The sequence below is a fragment of the Coenobita brevimanus genome, chromosome 27 (genome assembly GCF_032717465.1).
Source record: "Coenobita brevimanus isolate Jiangsu-jjx chromosome 27, ASM3271746v2, whole genome shotgun sequence".
Taxonomy (NCBI): Eukaryota; Metazoa; Arthropoda; class Malacostraca; order Decapoda; family Coenobitidae; genus Coenobita; species Coenobita brevimanus.
In genome coordinates this window covers 411,326-430,962 of record NC_136980.1, presented here as the reverse complement: position 1 = coordinate 430,962, position 19,637 = coordinate 411,326, and the positions used below count along the sequence as shown (strand labels likewise).

Below are 19,637 nucleotides of genomic sequence, written 5' to 3'. Positions count from 1 at the left end.
AGAACAGTTGGAAATTGTGCTGAATGAAAACAAAAAACGATAAGACTTGTGACAGGTGAAATGAGGAATTGGTGACACACAAGAAAGACTGAAGTAAAGAAGATTACAGGAGTTAATATCTTATGAATTAATGATGTAGCTATGAGAATTTAGTCTTTAGTGGTATGCACTGTCTTGATAATAGACATTATTATTATTATTATTATTTTTTATTTTTTTTCCAGCCTTATTTATTAAGATCCAGTTACATTGACTACTAAATAATATATTTTTGATATTCAAAGCCGGCTGTTAGATGTTGTGAATGTAACAAGATATTAATACAGAATTTGGTGCTTTTAGAAAATCCAGTTGCCGTGCCTTTTCCTGATACCTGTGCCTTGTGCAGAAATGTCTGACCTAGCACAACAACTGTCAGCAAAGCGTAGGTCACTGCGCCACACCCACACCCAAGTGACCACCCCTGATGGCCTTACTCGAATGGAGGAGGTGCTGCCTGATGGATCACACAGAGTCTCCCCAGTGACCTCAGCAGGCCCAGGCTTTGTGGTGGACACAAAGCCAGATCTGCGGTTTTGCCACGTGCTGGACCAGGTGATGCTTGGCTCACAGGATGTGGCCCATGACCTGGATATCCTCACTAATAACAGAGTGACTCATATTCTCAATGTGGCCACAGGTGTCATTAACCTGTTTGAAGGCTGGTTTACATACAAGACCATTTCAGCACTGGACACACCAAGTTATCGCATCATTGATATACTTGATGAATGTTGTGACTATATGCACAGTGGGGTGACATCAGGAGGACGGGTTCTGGTTCATTGCAATGCTGGTGTGTCACGTGCAGCCACTGTGGTGGCCGCCTACCTCATGCGTCACTATGGCATGAGTAAAACTGAAGCTTTAACTTTCATTAAGGCTAAGCGACCATTTATCTGTCCTAATTCAGGTTTCATGGCTCAATTGAATGAGTATGAGGCCAGATTGTCCCGGACCTGATTAAGAAAACTTCAGTCCTTGACCAAAATAAAGTTTACACTTAGTAATCAGGCATGTAATTCCTGTGCTAAATCACCAGTTTCTATCCCTAAGCCACATTTGTGTTAGCTTGGAGCTAAAAGCTGTTAGTTTTACATCATAAATCTTGAGTTTGTTTTTTTATGAGATATTCAGTACAGCATAGTAGTTATTCTGTGCTGCAGCAACACTTTTATACTGTATTATCATCACTGTAGACTGCAGGACTGGATTCAGTCATTTCAATATCATAGTATCTGATTTTTCCTTTGAAAAAGATTACTGTAACTTGATTGAACGTTGGCAGTATTGATATTGAAGCTAACATTGGCAGTATTTTGTAATCTGTAGATAAGTAAATTGAAGATATAATTTCAGTGGAGCAGAAACTTACATTAATAATTGGTATTGACCATTAGATTAATAAAGTATTGTTGAGCATGATCAGCAACTAGTTAAGATATTAATATATTGTATAGAAACTTTTAACCAGTATGAATTAAATTGTTTGGTTATAGATCACATAATAGTGATATAATTTATTAAATTAAGCTACTGTACTAGGAAAGAAAAATAACTGTTTCTTTTGTTCGGTATGACAATAGGAATCATGCAGTATGATTTCTTGACTAATTTCCTTTCAGTTATTTTGGTCTTATATGCAGAGTGCTTTATTATTATACAGCATCCATGATATGGAATGTGTTTAATGTTTGTACCTAACACTGTCTCCATCCTTTCTGTGCAGGGAAAGTTATCGTAAGATTATTCTGTATTTCCTGTAAAAAGTATCTTTACGCCTACCACTTTGGAACATTTGATGAAATATTTTGATATATGGGCCACTCAGTGATGTAAGTGCAAATATGGTATCACATTTTGGTGTTTTGTATTACAATACCTGAAATGACAAAACAGCACAATACAGTACATTATGCAGTCTGAATTACTGCTTAGTGCAGTAGATGTCTGTCTGCAGACCACAGTTAATCTTCACCTAAAATTGTTTGAATATTAATTGCTGTCGAACCACCTGTTCCTCATTTTAAAGTTCCATGGGATTCATTATACAATTAATCTTAAATCTCAGATAGGTGTATTTTGGTGCTTTTAACCTCGCAGATTTGAACAAAAAACATGTCTCACGCTACACGTAGGCTGCTGAACAAAATGGTCTGGTGTCATTCTAAACATAAACCTTTGAGGTAGTTTTTAAAGCCTTTGACTGTGAAGTTTTCTCAATAAAACAAAACTGTAAAATGTTAGCTTGACTAAAATACCTGAGTACACCAACCACAGGGAAACGATTGAAGTTACCGGTATTTCACTTGACGAGCATTATGCCTGCACATATGGTGGATTTATGTAAAGACAGACAGTTTGCCAGTTTTAATATTTACATGGCCCAGCGGCTCAAAACTAATTTTTTTTTTTATTTTTTTTTTTTTATTTTTTTTTTTTTTAATACCTTCACTACAATGATGTATTTTTCATTTTTATTTTTGCTACAACTAGATCATTTTTTTATGCAACGTAGGAAGGATCTCTGTTATTAAAAAGGTTAATTAATGTTATATCTAACCCTTCCACTCCAAAAAATCTCCTAAACTGAGTATAACTATCCAGAAGTAGTAAGAATAAAAGCAGAAATATGTCATTTGACTGAAGGAATTAAATTCAGGCATATGGCACATTGACTTGTGGGTTGTTACTTTTATTTTCAAGCCCTGGGGGGGGGGGGAATGGAATATAGAGGTATGTTGAAAACTGCAGAAAAACTTTAGGACAGTGTATTGTAGAGGAATGTTATCTTGCAAGTTGATCTTGAAACTTGTGTTCTTGTGGTATTAGCGATTTCATGTTGACTAGCGATGTTTGGTGTTAATGTACCCTCAGACTTTTATTTTGTTTTAGTTTACTTGTTTATTATCATTATTTTTTTTGTATGTATCTTTCTCTGTGTGCACAAATGAACATAATATTGTAGATGTATTGTGTTAACTGATGTAGAAGGAGCTATTGAGTGACTACTAAGTGAAAATCTATTACCTTCGAGTATTCACTACTATATACGTAAGATATTTATAGTATCTCTTACCCATCATCATTCAGGTTATTGCACACAGTTGAAAATGCTTGACTTCTTCAGAATTATTATTATTATTATTACAGTATTATTATTTTTATTATTATTATTATTATTATTATTATTATTTCTTCATCCATCTCAAGGGTGGGAAAGGAGGTCTGGATGCTAATGATGAAGATGATGATGATGGTGATAATAATGATGATTTTACTTTTATTAACAAATATTTTTATTCAGTTTAAGAGAGATTTTAAATCTGGAGGGGTTTGACATAACCTTCATTAACCCCTTCATTACTGTGGTGCTTTCCAAAGCGGAATGAAATTGTCTGGTATAGTATTACAGCCTATTCATTTTAACTAGGATTTTTGTCCTTTTGTAGCTTATTTCCTGTAACACTTCTTTGTGATTAGCACCATATTCAAGGGTTAATCCGTTGTTACAGCGCACATATGAAGATGAAGAGATGGTAATTTTTTTCCTCTTGCCTTTAGCAAGAGTAAACTACAAGCTGTCACCATATAGGAGTTGATAATTAAAAATGTTATGTAAGTAACTCAGAAGTTGGGGGCATTTCTGCACCTCCCTGTTCTCGCTTTTAAAAATACAGTTGTTAATTCTTTTTAAAATTTGTCAAGATACTCATCAGCCGTACTTCTAATCTTTGCATATGCAAATTTGGAAGCAAAATTAAATGATGGAGTAGAAATTAAGGGACAGAGATAAAGTTTATGTGAGTATTAAAATGTGGATGAACAAAAAAAAATGCTATGGTTGAAGTGTTCAGAAATTTTGTGAAGAGATGTGCTGTGACTTTAAGATGCTGTAGGACAAGGACAAGTTTTTCTCACATTTGATCTCATTACTGTGCTGCATTAATGTCGTTTACTTCCCTGCTTGGTGCTGGAGAGGGATACCTTCATGATATGATTGGGTGGCTCCACTGCCTGGTCATACAAATGTCCCACAGTTCTCTCCCTATCCCCCAAAAGGAAAATAGTGGACTACAGGAGAAGGGTAACTTCACCCTGCAGTCCAATGGGTTCACATTCAGATGAGCCTGGGGTTCCAGGTGCCATTACTTCATTGTTTGATGGTGGTGCAGTGATTCAGAGCACCAGATGGAATAGCAGATATGGGCCTTGTGCACATTGGTGTGAAACTTGAAGAGGCTTTTCAATAGTGCCACCAAGAGAGGAGGTTGGTGATCTACCCTTAACCCCTTGACTATCAGACCCTTGAGGTTACTCACCTTTATGATGTAGAGAACAGTATTTAAAAGAAAAAAAAAAAAAGACAAAAGTTGTGGTAATGATTATACAAATGGTGAGAAAAGGTGAGAAATGTGTTGAAAATTTTGACTTTAAACAAATTAATTACCGGAAGAACTTTAGCATTGTCAGTCAGTCCTACCAGAAGACATGTCCTAGCTAAGGGATCAATATCTTAATACTGTACTAAGGTAGTCAATCCTTGGGCAGATATACCTTACAAGGAATTATATGGGAATGGCTGTTACCATTTCTACACATCCTCATAACAATGTACCAAAATTCAGTGTCTGTGCCCTGTCAGTCTTATTTATAAGGAGCTTGGACTTCAAATGTGACTTAATAAAATTGCCTTTTGTAGATCTCATAACTGGATAGTGATGTGATGTGATGATGCTATGTGAAGTGCAGTGTTCATGCATATTTTTTAATGTATCTGTTCATTAACTCATTCTCGTAATCTCTAAGGGATGGCTTGGACACATCAGGATGTTATTCCAGGTACCATCAGATAGGTTTTATTTAGCTGAGGCGATCACCCATTCTTGAAAGGACAAATTAGGTATTAGGCATATGCTATTATAGTAGTCTTGGAATGATTGCTTTTGCAGTCTTCTGTATTAAATTTTATTGGCATGACCCAGATGTTTGTATAGCAGGGACTGGTTATGACAATTTGGGGCATAATAAAGTATGCGACTGGTAGATATGATTTTTTTTTTTTAAGACGTAATGTTTGGCATGTTTCTTGATGGTCTTTACATTATTTGAAGAGACGTTGTGGTGAAAATGTTAAATGATACATACTGTATCTTCATGAATACCAGCTATTAACACACCATACATTGTGCCTCATTTCTAATGCATTGTCATTAATCTTAATCTTATATTAGTAAAACCCAGGCTAGCTGATCCTTGCTGTTTAACAAAGTACAGTATTTCCTGTATAATTTCTGCTACAAAAGAATGTGAATTTTCAAATTATGGTATGATTAAAATTGTAATAAACTTTATGTATGTACAGTAGATCAGTTTCTTTGACTAGATAAAACATCCTTCATGTATCAGAGAAGCCATCAGTTTCCAAAAATGTGAGATAGATGCTGAGTAAAACCTTGCCAGTTGTTGACTTGACTGCGGGTGTCCCACTAATAAGGCAGTCAGTAACGAGAGGAAATGGCAGATGAGACTACAGTTGGTAGAAAGATGAGTGAGGTGATGGTGTTGGGAGGTTGAAGGTGAGGAACATGTGCACCACAGTCAATGCTAGACTGACACAGCTGATCCAGGAAGATCATCTATATTTGTCAGTGCTGTATCTGTTGATGTCATCCACCAACCACTACCAGCACATCACACAGGATGAGAAGATGGATCATACTGGCGATCTGAAAGTTCATTCCCAGTTTTTGACCTACAAACACAAGTTGTGCCTTCAGCCTCCTTCAGTGGATCCTCTTTCAAGCTGTGTGTGTGGGAGATGCTCTGATTGCACTAGCCACTGCATCCCTCATTACTGTAGTTACAGATATACTTCAAGCATTTGTTAATACCAGATAACATTCACTTCAGTAAATGACCCACTCCTTACAAACATGAAAAATATGTGCAATGAGTAATATCAAAGAAAGTATACTTGGTTGTCACACCACTGTAAATGAGTAAAAAATACTGCACAGGACTTTCTTTGGAGCATAAATAGTCATGACTAAGAATAATCCCTGCAGGGGAATAAAGGATCCAGTATGAGCGAGGAAGACATCTGGTCAATATCCCACCAATACTGGTGATGTCTCAGAGGATACAACGCCCTAGGGATGTGTTCTTTCAGGTTTGTGTGGGTGGAGTGGTGACATGGCACAAACCTTAACTGCAGATATCCATTGCAGTTTTCCTTTTCTTGTATTTCCAATTGCAGTAGAGATATTGTATTTGCATGTGTGTACAACGTGTGTGCCAGCCAGAACACATTAAAAAAGTGGTAACTCCTGTGCACTTCCATTCCTAATAATCACTACTACCACACAATAACATGTCCGCACCAGTATAATGCCTGGGGAATAGAGATTTTACTTTCACCTTGAGGAGGAAGGCAGAAGGAGGGTTACTAAGAGAAAAGTTAGGAGGAGGAAGTGGCGTACAGATTTTTTTTTTAAAGATGAACAGAGGAAGGGAAAAAACAAATTAACTATTTAAAAACTCCATACACCAGCTTACAGGTGTCCTAAATTCACAAAAAATCGGTTACACTTCGACTCGAGCTGCTGCAAGCTGAATGAAGTTTGGGGGGAAACAATTCTGGGGAAGCAAGTTCCAAAGAGAAGCAGTTTGGGGGATAAAGGAATTCTGACCAGTATACAGCACTTTTTTTTTTTTAAAGGGAGCATCTGCAAGAGCGACCCTGTCGGTCTGTTTCTCATTAACGATTTTTGGGAGCGAGGTGCTTCGCTCCCATAGACTTTAACGGCTTTAGAGAAGCCGTAATATATTAAGGCCATGCAACTTACATCTGTCAAGCACTTTCTTTTTTATATTCTTACCCAAAAGAAAATTCATGTTCCCTTTCAGCTCAGTTGATGGCCTATAGGTTAGTCAGACTGGTGGATCAAATATTTGCAGTGAGACAGACAGCAGAGAAGGCTTGTGAGAAGGATCATAAGGTGCTTATGACATTCATGGATCTGGAAAAAGCATACGAAAAGTGGACAGAGAAGGATTCTGGAAGGTTTTGAGCATGTACGGTGTAGATGGTAAGCTGTTAGGTGCCGTCAAAAGTTTTTCTGATGGTAGTGAAGCATGTGTAAGGGTTAATAGGCATCTAAGTGAATGGTTCACGATCGGTGTGGGCGTGCGACAAGGTTGTGTGATGTACCCATGGTTGTTCAATGTATATATGAATGGGGTGATGAGAGAAGTAAAAACACAAGTAATGGAGAGAGGGATGGCGTTGGTAATGAACGGCGATGGATGGAATATCACAAATTTGTTGCATGCTGATGATGCAGTACTGCTTGCAAGTACTGGACAAGAACTTGATAGGCTAGTGCAGAGTTTTGCTGATGTCTGTGAGCGTCGTGCCTTGAGGGCAAATGTAGAAAAGAGTAAAGTGATGGTTACTGAGAGAGAAGGTGACTCCCAGTGCGATGTAACAGTGAAAGGAGAGATACTGGAAGTGGTGAGTGAGCTCAAATACCTGGGTACAGTGATGGAAAAGCGAGGCAAATGTGCAAAAGAAGTTGAAAGTAGAGTGACACAAGGAAGAAAAGTAGCCGGTGCAATGAAGGCCTTGATAAGAAACAGAGGCTTGAGTGTTGCAGCTGCACGAGGCTTACATGAAGGAGTGTTAGTGCCAACTTTAACATATGGATGTGACACTATGGTGTGGCATGAAAATGAAAGTCAAGAGTAAGAGCAGTTGAGATGGGACTGTTGAGGAATGTATGTGGAGTAAAGAGGGTGGATAGGATACGAAATAACGTGATTCGTGAAAGATGTGGAATGAGGAAGTCGGTGGACACCAGAATCGAAGAGATTTACTGAGATGGCATGGTCATGTGGAGAGAATGGATAAAAATAGTAGTGAAAAAGGTATATGCGAGCGAATTTGAAGGAGGGAGGAGACGAGGTAGGCCAAGAAGGTGGAGAGATAGGGTGGATGAGTGTGTGAGGAAGTGAGGTTTGGAAGTCGGTGAGGCTAGGGAACTGACAAGAGATCGAACTGGCTGGATGATTGTTGTGAGGAGAAATGTATGATCAGGGATTTGGCACCCCTTTCTAACGTGGCAGCGTCCGGATTGACTCAATTGGATACGTTTATGTGAAGCTACAGAACGTGTGAATGTTTTTGGAGTATCCGATAGAGCCAGGATTCTGGGGGCTTGCATGATGAGTGAATGGAAGCGTGGCCCATTGGACTGGGCAAATCTGGGCCGTCTGGAGATTGCTACTCCTCACCCTGCCCTGGGGTGGGAAAGGAGGTCCGGATGATGACGATGATGATTTTTTTTTTTTTTAACGAAGATTTCATAACTGCTGTCAGCACTGCTCTTAGCAAGTGCTATAGGCGTACTGGACAGGTACTGGAGGGTCGATCTGACTAGTAACTTGGGAGACTCATTCATACTTCATAAGTGACTCGACGAATTTCATGCAACCACGATTTATGATGAGAGTGGCCCACTTCCATCACCACGTAAAAAAGAAGAAAATACGCTATATTATGATTTTGTAAGCTATATCGATGTATATTGCAGAAATCCTCAACCCCTTCACCATGATATTGCAATTTTTATTTTATTCTTTCGACCTCCAAACGATTTTTTTTTTTCCCAGTTCAGGAAAGACCTGTATCTCTCTAATCCTTGCAGTTCGAAGTCTCTCCTAAGCTGCTTAAAATCATCTGAAGGCAGCGAGATTAAATATGTCATCAGAGTGAAGTACAGTAGATACTATTTTACGCCTTCGTGCCTTTGTGGAATAATTTAAAAACGCAGAAACAATACGTACTGTGACTCAGGTGAAAAACGAATATTTTCTTGGACACCCTGGTTGTAAAATACTGTGTATCTATTTTCTTTCACCCAGCCTTTTATCATCCAATTCGGGAGCGTAGGGTCCCGGGGCTAGGTTACATACTTCAAACATTTAAGGAAAAAGTGACCAATTACTCTTCCCCGAGCGATTTTATGAAAAAAAAAAAAAATGAATACACACTTATGTGCCACATCCGCTTCAAGCCTCCTAATTCACTAGACAACTTGGCAGTCATTTGGTCACATGGTTGCCACACAGTAGGCTATAGTACTGTAAATGGTTTCGTGGGCTACCATTTGGCTTGTCACTCAGAGTAGAGTCACCTGAAGGTAGCACAAGGTAGCACTATAGTCTACCAAGTGAGTGAATGATGGACACTAAACGCATAATTATTAAAAAATATATATATTTTATTGGTATACAGCATTACATTCTGTATGATATACTTTCACCCCTCCGTGGCACACCTTTTACCTCTAGAAAAAAAAAAAAAAGTGCGGACCTTATACCATTCAGGCAAAAAAGAAAATCCTCTCATAGGCAAGGCTCGCCGGGGCAGAAACGGGGGTTATTACAACCTCCCTTCCCTGGCTAGTGATATGAAAAAATAGATTAATAAATACAGAGAGAGAGAGAGAGAGAGGGAGAGATGTGTGTGTGTGCGTGTGTGTGTGTGTGTGTGTGTGTGTGTGTGTGTGTGTGTGTCAACGTGTATTCTCATAACCAAATTGCAAATATTGTTAGAATTAGAATTCACTTTGTCACACAGCCTATTAAAGCTAACGTTACATGACAGACTCATTATCATTAAATGACATTTTTGATTACACCAGACTATAGTGAATGTGTTCAGTGTTGCCCTGTGGATTACGTTAGAAAACTTGGTGACTGCAATCCTGTCTTGCAACAGTCCAAAAAAAAGAAAAAAAGAAAAAGAAAGTGCACATCCTCGTATTTCTGAAGCTTCCTCTGCTTATTCATCTGGTGCAGCCATGAAAAAATAAAATAAAAAACGTAGAATATGAATAATAAAGATGTCAACAAAATCCGTATTACAGGGCCGTTTGCTCGTAGGTATAGGAAGCTCTAACCTTCGCCTCCCTATCTCTCTCTCTCTCTCTCTCTCTTGCATATAGGAGGTTAACAGCTGCCTCTGAATATGAAAATGATTTCAAACAATACCATAGCACTCGTGACTGGCTCCATCTTCCAGTGTTAATCTCTTGTTACAGCTCAGCATTCAAGACGAAGAGATGGTAGTTCTAGACCAAGTTAAAATGACGAGAATTTTGTGACATTATAAACCAAGGCTCGTATTCGCGTCGAGAGGAAGCTCCCTAACACCTCTTCCTTCGCGATTTGTTTTAGGATATGGGTATGGTTACTATCCTTTTATACTTTATTTTTTCAGACTATGGCAATATTAGAAGGATCTATACATAAAAAGTACAGTATGGTGCAATAAGCAAACTAAATCGCTTAGGAAAAAGTGTAACGGAGCATCCTCAGCCGATAAGAATACGGTCCCTAGTGCTCTCAAGAACGAGTTTCAAGACTGCAAGTTGCTCAATCTAATGACTAAGTTAGGTAAAAATATATGAGCAGTTTGTTCCAGTACTTAGAATGATGTGGTAATAGTGGTGGAGGTGGTGGTAGTAGCAGTAGTAGCAGTAGCAGACTAATAGTAGTCGTAGTAGTACCTGTAGTAGTAATAATAATAGTAGACTAGTATTAGTAGTAGTAGGCTAGTAATAGTAGTGGGAGGATAATAATAGTAGTTGCAGTGGTGGTGGTAGTAGTAGTAGTAGCAGTAGCAGCAGCAGTAGACTAGTATTAGCAGAAGTAGTAGCAATAGACTAGTAGTAGTAGTAGTAATAGCAGTAGTACTCGTAGTAGCCATAGTAGTAGTAGCAGTAGTAGTAGTAGTAGCAGTATAGTAGTTGGAGCGTAGCCCAGGTTCGTATGAAAGGTGAACACAGTGGATTATAGAATGAGTCTACCCTTCTGCAATCCACCATCCTCCTTTTGGGGGACAGAGAGAAAAATGAAGAATGTTATAGCCGGGCAGCTCCACCACCCATTCATATCGATGCCACCACACGAAGGCTCCCTCACCAACACCGAATATATTGAAATTGTGAAGTAGTGTTGATGCAACTGGAGAGGAGCCATGTGTGGGTAACTTAAGTGACGTGCAGATAACTGGGAAGTGATGTGCACCCACGATGACACACACACACACACACACACACACACACACACACACACACACTTTGTATCACGGAGTTTCAGAAGGGAGAGGATTGCACTAAATAAACATCCTTGACCTCATGAGGCGTGGTAGGTAGGTAGGTAAGTAGGCAAGTAGGTAGATATAAGAGAGAGAGAGAGAGAGAGAGAGAGAGAGAGAGAGAGCGGTAATGCTTCTCTTGTAATCACAATAGCTGTTTAATCTTATATCCATCGTGACTGTGAAATGCAGTTATGTGGAGATCACCAATTAGCCTCGCTGATGAATACTCTCTCTCTCTCTCTCTCTCTCTCCCTATGCCTCCCTCTCTTCCACTCCTTTCCTGATTCTCCCCTCCATCACCCTCTCTCCCTCAGTCTCCCCCTTCCTCTCCATTTATCCCTCCTCTCTCTCTCTCTCTCTCTCTCCTCACGGTCTTTCTCTCCTTTCCTCCCTCCTTTTCCTAATTCCGCCCTCCTTCCCTCCCTTTCGCAACACTCTCTCCCTCCCTTCCTTAGTCACATTCCCCTCCCCTCCCCTCCATTTCCTCTTTCCCTACATTTTCCAACTCATTCCCCTTCCCTCTTCTCCTCTTTTCCTCCCTTTTTCTTTTTCCGTTATTGTTTCTTTTTGTTTTTTCCTCATTCTGCCACTTTCCTTCTCCCCCTTCCCTCAATCCCCCCCTTCCCTCCCTCCTCCCTTTCTTAACTCTCTTCCCCTCCCCTCCTCTCTCCCTTTCCTCTCTCTCTCTCCTTTTCCCAACGCTCTCCCTCCTCCCTTCACCTGCCTTTCCCAAGTTTCTCCCCGTCCCGCTCCCTTTCCTAACTCCCTCACCCTCCCTTCCTCTCTCCGTTCCCTCCGTCTCTCCCTTCACCGTCCCCCCAGCGGAGCCAGGTTACTACCCCAGTGAACGTGACTATGACCGTGCATATATCCAGCGTATTTATACCGAGACTCCGAACCCTCACCTCCAGTCAGGTCTTCACACCTCTGCAATCATGGTAACTCACTTCTCTCACCACTTCTCACACCACTTCTCATACTGCACATAGATTTTTACAGTCCTAGCGGTAAAGACAGCCTTACGCGCAATGGTTTGAATCTGCTAGAGGTGGCTGGTGGTTTTCCTATCACGTATAATGCTGCCAAGGATGTAGGTCGGATTCGTTTCCGAGAATAAATCACATATTTTATTGGTACTGCAGGAGGAATGCGCTCCCTGAAATTGTCTAACAGGGCAGACTAAGACCGTAGAATTAATGACTGTGAGACTGTTACAGTACTCGTCTGTTAGGAAAGAGGAATATTATAACTGTAAATGAATAATGTATTTTGTTGGCGTTGGCTGAGGTATGAGCTCTGGGAGTGTCATTGTTTACTTGGTTATTATTTATAGATTAACCGAATTACCCATGGATGATCCTGGGTTTCTAAAGGAATAGGTACCGAAACTCCGAATCTTTTGAATGCGAGGTAGCTATGATATGCACCGGACTGCACCACCATGGGAAGATGTATTCACTACTCTCTTATCTGCGGGCACACCTTCCCCACTAGGTGTTTTATGAACATACACCATTTACTCTAATTTGCCCTAAACTTGCCATCTCTCCATCTTGAATTCTGAGATGTAACAAGACATTAACACTGGAATGTATTGCAAGTAATGAAGAAGTGCATTGGAGAGCCTTGTCCTTCTCTGCCACTGAGCTACGTGAAATAAGCTGCTAAAGGACGAAATATGTGCCAAATTAAAGTGAAAGAACTATACCTATTTATATATCCAGGCTTTTTTCCCCAAAGAGGGGGTAACCGAGACAGGCCGACACAATCACCAAATTACTCATCCACACACACACATTGACTCGTATCTTAGCTTCATAATTAAGGGAGAAGGGATCACTCCTCACCGCACGACACAGCGCGAGGGTTAGCTGCGCAGTGCAATCCAGTGACATCAGCAGCAGGGCCCGAAAACAGAGCTGCCTGACCCCTGCCACATCATAATGGACCCATTATATACTTTACCCGCACCTGACGCGATCAGCTGATTAGAGCAGATGCGGGAAAACATCCCATCGGGGCCGCGTCACCATTTATGCATTCACAAATTACTCTCCATTCATTGCTATCAAGGGCAGCCACTCTGCCTTACTTTACAGACATCCCTCTCGCATCTATCGCTCTCATCACACTGTCCACCCATCCTGTTCGTGGTCTTCCTCTCAGCCTTACACCTCTCACATTCACATCGGATCCAGTTATCTTTTTCACCAGTCGCTCTTCATCCATTCTCTCGATATTTCCAAACCATCGCAACACTCTCTGCTCAACCCGATTAGCCATCTCTCGCATAACTCCGGTTCCCCGCACCACATCGTTTCTCACTCCATGCATGGTCCTCAGACACCCCATCTCCATTATATTCAATCTCTTCCTCTCATCTACTCCCATTTTCCATGTTTCACTCCCATATAACGCAGTCGGTACCACTACTCCCTCATACAACCTTCTCTTTACATCCTTTCTAAGCGAACGACATCTAAACACTTTTTTCATTCTTCCCAGCACAATACCTACAGTACATACGCAATTCAAGTTACGGCATCACAAAGCGGTATTTTGGAGACATTCCACTTGTTTACTTAATATATTCATCTCTTTATATATGAGGAAGTCTACATTTGTTCCCATAATTAACCTTTTCAGTCCCAGGCCTGTGTGTAGTGTGGCTTGACGGAGTTTGCAATAAAATGGACGAAAGTGTGTGATCGTGTAGGACGTGGGGAAAGTTTTGAATAAATGAGGTGCGTGGAAGCTGTTCGTAAAGTTTAGGTGTTTAATGTGTGTGTGTGTGTGTGTGTGTGTGTGTGTGTGTGTGTGTGTGTGTGTAGGGTAAGGAGGCTCACCCACTTCAACCGTATACAAACTATGCCGATAATAACAGGTAATGATTAATACAACACAGAGTATCAAAGCGTGAGAATATGATCACTTTGTGCCTGTGTGCGTGATCACTGGGAAGACTTAATATTTGTGTTCATGACCCTAAGTACTTATATTTTCTTCTGACCCCTTAGTTCGCTGCAGAGGCTAGTGATTATAACTTTTCTAGCTGCGAGTGCCAGGGTGTGCGAGCATCTATACTCTGTTCACTTTATCTTGGCCTAAAACTGCCATCTTTCCATTCTGAACGTTGAGTTGTGACAGATTAGCATTGAAATATGGTATTAGTCACGATGAAATGTTGTAGAAAGGATGAAGAGCCATAGCATTGTCTTGTTCTGCCAATGAGCTACGTGAAATAAGCTGCAAAGAGACGATAATCAGGGTCGAGTTGAAATGGATGAACTTAAGCACCATTCAACTTTTGCGTCCATCCATTCTTTGTGGGTTAATAGGTAATATGAGTATCTAGGATAACAGCTAGGGAAGGTAACGGCGGCAGCCCCGGGGTATTCCAGAATTCTTGGTGAGTAACCCAACACAGGCTCAAAGGCCTTGTTAGAGAAAAGTGGTGTGCAAATCATGGCGTCTGCTTGCACCTTCACCAAGCTGAAGTACTGTTCCCGTGGTCCTCAGTGAAAGTACTAATATTTGTGTGTTGGTGTCCCCCTAGCGGAGCGCAGTGGTGATGGCGGTGGCGCTGCTGGCGTCGGCCTGCGTCAACGCCCACAGCGGGAGGGCCAAAAGGAGTGGCGGCTATGGCGGTAAGACCAACTGCCATGAATGGGTCTACACTTACCATATACCTTTTCCGTACTGCACATATCAACAGCATGAATGGAGTGATGGTGATTAATTACACAATGTGCACATCACCATAGACGTGGTTTTGGAAGCACCATAAAACTACACACACACACACACACACACACACACACACACACACACACACACACACACACACACTAATCCTAACCCAGCATAGTGCTTTAAATCCAGTACATGAAATAAATCTTTCTACAACAGTTGCTACATAAGACACGAAGGTACTCAGGGCCTATTAATTTTATTCTGTTATATGTATGAGAATTGCAAGACCTTTACCTGGGGAGTCAGACTTACCTGTGTTTACCTTTCTGGAGTTAATTAATCATACCTAGTAAAATATAGATTGTAATCCTTTTAGTCCATGTCAGGCTAATATATTTCTGTTTTCCAGGTGGTGGTAGGAGTGGAAGGGGATACGGTGGGGGAGGAGGAGGCTACGGAGGTGGAGGAGGAGGCTACGGAGGTGGTGGAGGTGGTGGCTATGGTGGTGGTGGCTCAGGTGGTTATGGTGGTAGTGGTGGAGGTGGTTATGGTGGTAGTGGTGGAGGTGGATATGGAGGAAGTTCCGGAGGTGGATACGGAGGTGGTGGAGGCGGATACGGAGGAAGTGGTGGAGGTGGATACGGAGGCAGTGGTGGAGGTGGATACGGAGGCAGTGGTGGAGGTGGATACGGAGGCAGTGGTGGAGGTGGATACGGAGGCAGTGGTGGAGGTGGATACGGAGGGGGTGGAGGTGGATACGGAGGAGGCGGATATGGGGGAAGTTCTGGAGGTGGTGGGTACGGAGGTAGTAGTGGTGGTGGATACGGGGGAGGAGGTGGAGGTGGATATGGAGGAAGCAGTGGAGGTGGATATGGAGGAAGCAGTGGAGGTGGGTACGGAGGAAGCAGTGGAGGTGGGTACGGAGGAAGCAGTGGAGGTGGATATGGAGGAAGCAGTGGAGGTGGGTACGGAGGAAGCAGTGGAGGTGGATACGGAGGAAGCAGTGGAGGTGGGTACGGAGGAAGCAGTGGAGGTGGGTACGGAGGAAGCAGTGGAGGTGGGTACGGAGGAAGCAGTGGAGGTGGGTACGGAGGAGGCGGAGGTGGATACGGAGGAGGTGGAGGTGGATACGGGGGCAGTTCTGGAGGTGGCGGATATGGAGGAAGTTCTGGAGGAGGTGGATACGGTGGAGGTGGTTCTGGCGGATATGGAGGAAGTTCCGGAGGCGGCTACGGAGGTGGTGGAGGTGGCTACGGAGGTGGTGGAGGTGGCTACGGAGGTGGTGGAGGTGGCTACGGAGGAAGCGGTGGAGGTGGCTACGGGGGAAGTAGCGGAGGAGGATACGGAGGGAGCAGCGGAGGAGGATACGGAGGGAGCAGCGGAGGTGGATACGGAGGTGGTGGTGGTGGTGGTGGCTACGGAGGTGGTGGAGGCGGCTATGGGAGATAAAGGGGGACATACAGTCAAACTTGAGACAGGACTCCTTCTCTTGACATACTTCATCGGTACACAGTTTAGAGCATCACAGAAACGGGACTCATCTGTTTACCTACAAAAAATTAGCTGGTGATGAGGTTTCTAGTTATACATACACAAAAATACTGCTGACTGAACAAAACCACTACATTAGCGACATTTCGACCACACCGAAACAAGAAAAATAAAAATTAGAATGGAGGTATATGAACTCTCGTACTGTAGAACCAGTACAGAAATTATGATTGTCACACAAACATTGGGATTCCAAGTTTCTGGCGGGAAACTTTAACCTCGGATCACCTTACACGAAATATTCACCATGCAGCAGCGGATCGGTTATTGGAGTCGGCCATAAGTACAAATGTCAGTAAAGAAAAAAGAAATCAAGAACCAATAGCCTGCTGTGTTCTGTGAGCGGCTGTCACAGAGAGCCCTGTTGTGATTATTAGTTGGGAAATGTTCTTTGATGCCATTCTTTTGGCATGGAGTTTTATGAAGAAACTACTCTTCTGTGAATAACAGATGCTATGCAGCTGCCGAGATCAAACCTTTCTCCCACGAAAATACGCCAGGAAACAGAGCTTTCACTGCTGGTGAAAATCATAAGTTCTTTGAATATCATCCTAAAAATCATATGTTCTACTTGTGTGCTGAAATATTTTTTAAGTTATAAGTGTTATGTTTAAGTGTTATTTCTTACTGTCACTATTTATTAGTCCTGTTAGTGGTGCCAATAAATGGAAATATCTACTTACTTTTTAATTAATCCTAATGTGTTTCAAAGCTTGCAGTGTGCCTTAGAGATTTATCGTCTTATTGCATGGTATTTTTTCTTCCTATATACTTTCCTTTCCTTAATACATCTTATTTGTACACTGTTTTTCGAATTTTGGTATTGGCTTTAAGGTTGCATAAACACAGAAAATACAAACACATCTATCCATCCATCCATCATCCAGTCCTACTTTGTCCCATGAGGAGCGTAGGAGCCCGGGGCTAGGCAAGTTGGTCCTGACATTTAAGATGATAGTGTATATAACAAAATAAAACTGAAGGAGTGGTAACTGGGAAGCCTACTTAACCGACAAGAATATGGCTGGATTGGCTGACAGCGTAATAACAGTAGTAGTAGTAGTAGTAGTAGTAGTAGTAGTAGTAGTAGTAATAATAATAATATGATGATGATGATGATGAATACGAGTAATTACATAGATTGGATTACTGATGGCGAGAGGAGGAGGGGGAGACCGAGGATGAAATGGAAAGATGTCTGTGGCCACCCCTTGCGAGCAGGCGTCTGGCTTTAGATAGGCAGATAGACAGATAAGTAAATAGTTAGTTAGATAGATAGATAGATAGATAGATAAACAGATAGATAGTTTATACCACCATCATTCCATCTCGTCCTAAATACTCAGTTTATTTCGACTCTCCCTTCCGCCTTCTTACCCACATAAACTGTTTATTTTTTTTTATCATTATTTTGAGGGGATATTTTTGGTTTAATCCCTTCAGTTTGGGTGATTTTTAAAAGTATATACTTCCTATAACATTTCGATTTTATACACTTGAGGAGAGGCCCATAGTAGATGGTTTTAATATCTCCAGCCTTATGTCCATCTGTCTATCCATCTATCTCGCTGTCTATCTATCTCGCTGTCTATCTATCTATCTATCTCGGTGTGCTTTACCATCTGGCTTCCCTCCATGCAACTCACACCACGCCCTGTCTGTGGATGTAATACACGAAAATATTTACTCTCTCTGCTTTCATTTTTCCTGTGATAAATCTGCTCGCTCTCTCTCTCTCTCTCTCTCTCTCTCTCTCTCTCTCTCTCTCTCTCTCACACACACACACACACACACACACACACACACACACACAGGTGAGACAGACAGGCAGACATATCGAAGCAGCAATAAAATATAGTCCATTGCGTTTGTGATGTTCGCTACGCGTCATAAACCCGTCACTGCCAAAGTCATGCTTCTTAAGTACGCGCGGGGCCAGTGAATGGTGGTGTGGTGTGGTGTGGTGTGGTGAATGGTGCTGTGGTGTGGTGTGGTGTGGTGAGTGGTGGTGTGGTGTGGTGTGGTGAGTGGTGGTGTGGTGTGGTGTGGTGACTGGTGGTGTGGTGTGGTGTGGTGTGTGGTGTGGTGAATGGTGGTGTGGTGTGGTGAATGGTGCTGTGGTGTGCTGTGGTGTGGTGAGTGGTGGTGTGGTGTGGTGTGGTGACTGGTGGTGTGGTGTGGTGTGTGGTGTGGTGAATGGTGGTGTGGTGTGGTGTGGTGTGGTGAATGGTAGTGTTGTGTGGTGTGGTGAGTGGTGGTGTGGCGTGCCGTGCGGTGCAGTGGTGTGGTGTGACAGGTGCGGTCTCTCTCTCTCTCTCTCTCTCTCTCTCTCTCTCTCTCACACACACACACACACACACACACACACACACACACACACATACACCATTTTAACTCTCCCTATAATGACGTGTAGCTAAAACAAAACTTTTTTGTTTTTTCAAGACAGTTCTCATGACGCTACCATCTTCTCTTCTTTTCTTTCTTTTTTCTTTCTTTCTTTTTTTTTTTTGTCTGCCACCAGCTAAGAATATAACCTCTCACTCGATGTCGTTAAGTTTTCGTGCGTCTCACTGGAAATTTGACTTTAATTATTTTATGGCGACCATGCAGTGAAGAGATTACCATTCATTTACTCCTATTACCTCCAGACATTCATTCTATTATTCATTTTAGGAACGACATTTTGTAGGGAAATTGATAATGGAGTAATTTCTACCTGTTTACCACATGGCGTCTAATAAAGTAAATCAGAATATATGTGTACATTTATCCAGGTATACTCCTTTTGCTCTAACTTGGCCTAAAATTGCCTTCTGTCTATCTTCAGTGCTGAGCTGTAACTATAGATTAGCACTAGAATATGATGCCGGTCACGAAGAAGTGCTATGGAAATTATGTAGAGTCACATTACCGTCTTTTTCTGCCAATGAACTACATGAAATAAACTGCAGAAAGATGATATCTGGACCAATTAAGGTAAAAGTGGTAGTGAATGAATTAACGTATTCAGCTCAGCAACTGTAGCCCATTTTACACAATAGCTTCTAGTCTTAACCATGGATGTAAAACCTAGGGAAGCAAATGGAAGCTTGCGTATGAGAGAAGAAAGCTATCGAGTATGTCTCATGACTACCTCGCCCTTTAGTGCAATCATAATATATCTGCAAGTACCTTCTGCCTCCAG

The 19,637-nt window shown here is 41.7% G+C and overlaps 2 protein-coding genes across 2 annotated transcripts; both read left to right on the top strand.

Moving 5' to 3' along the window:
- The first annotated feature begins 390 nt into the window (after positions 1-390).
- On the top strand, positions 391-5,095 carry LOC145394544 (dual specificity protein phosphatase 19-like). Its single transcript, XM_080268378.1, has one exon. It carries the CDS (start codon positions 391-393, stop codon positions 1,000-1,002), a length of 612 nt encoding a protein of 203 aa, XP_080124504.1. The 3' UTR covers positions 1,003-5,095.
- Positions 4,851-17,179, top strand: LOC145394341 (uncharacterized). Its single transcript, XM_080268217.1, has 4 exons — positions 4,851-4,881; positions 14,763-14,853; positions 15,457-16,295; positions 17,163-17,179. The coding sequence occupies exons 1-4, from the start codon at positions 4,851-4,853 to the stop codon at positions 17,177-17,179; spliced, it is 978 nt and encodes a 325-aa protein (XP_080124343.1).
- The last annotated feature ends 2,458 nt before the right edge of the window (positions 17,180-19,637 follow it).

Bases quoted from the DNA above. Each gene is read 5' to 3' on its own strand.
- LOC145394341 (XM_080268217.1), top strand. From the start codon at position 4,851: ATGGCTTGGACACATCAGGATGTTATTCCAG. The intron at 4,882-14,762 runs GTACCATCAGAT...GTGTCCCCCTAG, and splicing joins ACATCAGGATGTTATTCCAG to CGGAGCGCAGTGGTGATGGC. The intron at 14,854-15,456 runs GTAAGACCAACT...TTATGGTGGTAG, and splicing joins AAGGAGTGGCGGCTATGGCG to TGGTGGAGGTGGATATGGAG.
- LOC145394544 (XM_080268378.1), top strand. From the start codon at position 391: ATGTCTGACCTAGCACAACAACTGTCAGCAAAGCGTAGGTCACTGCGC.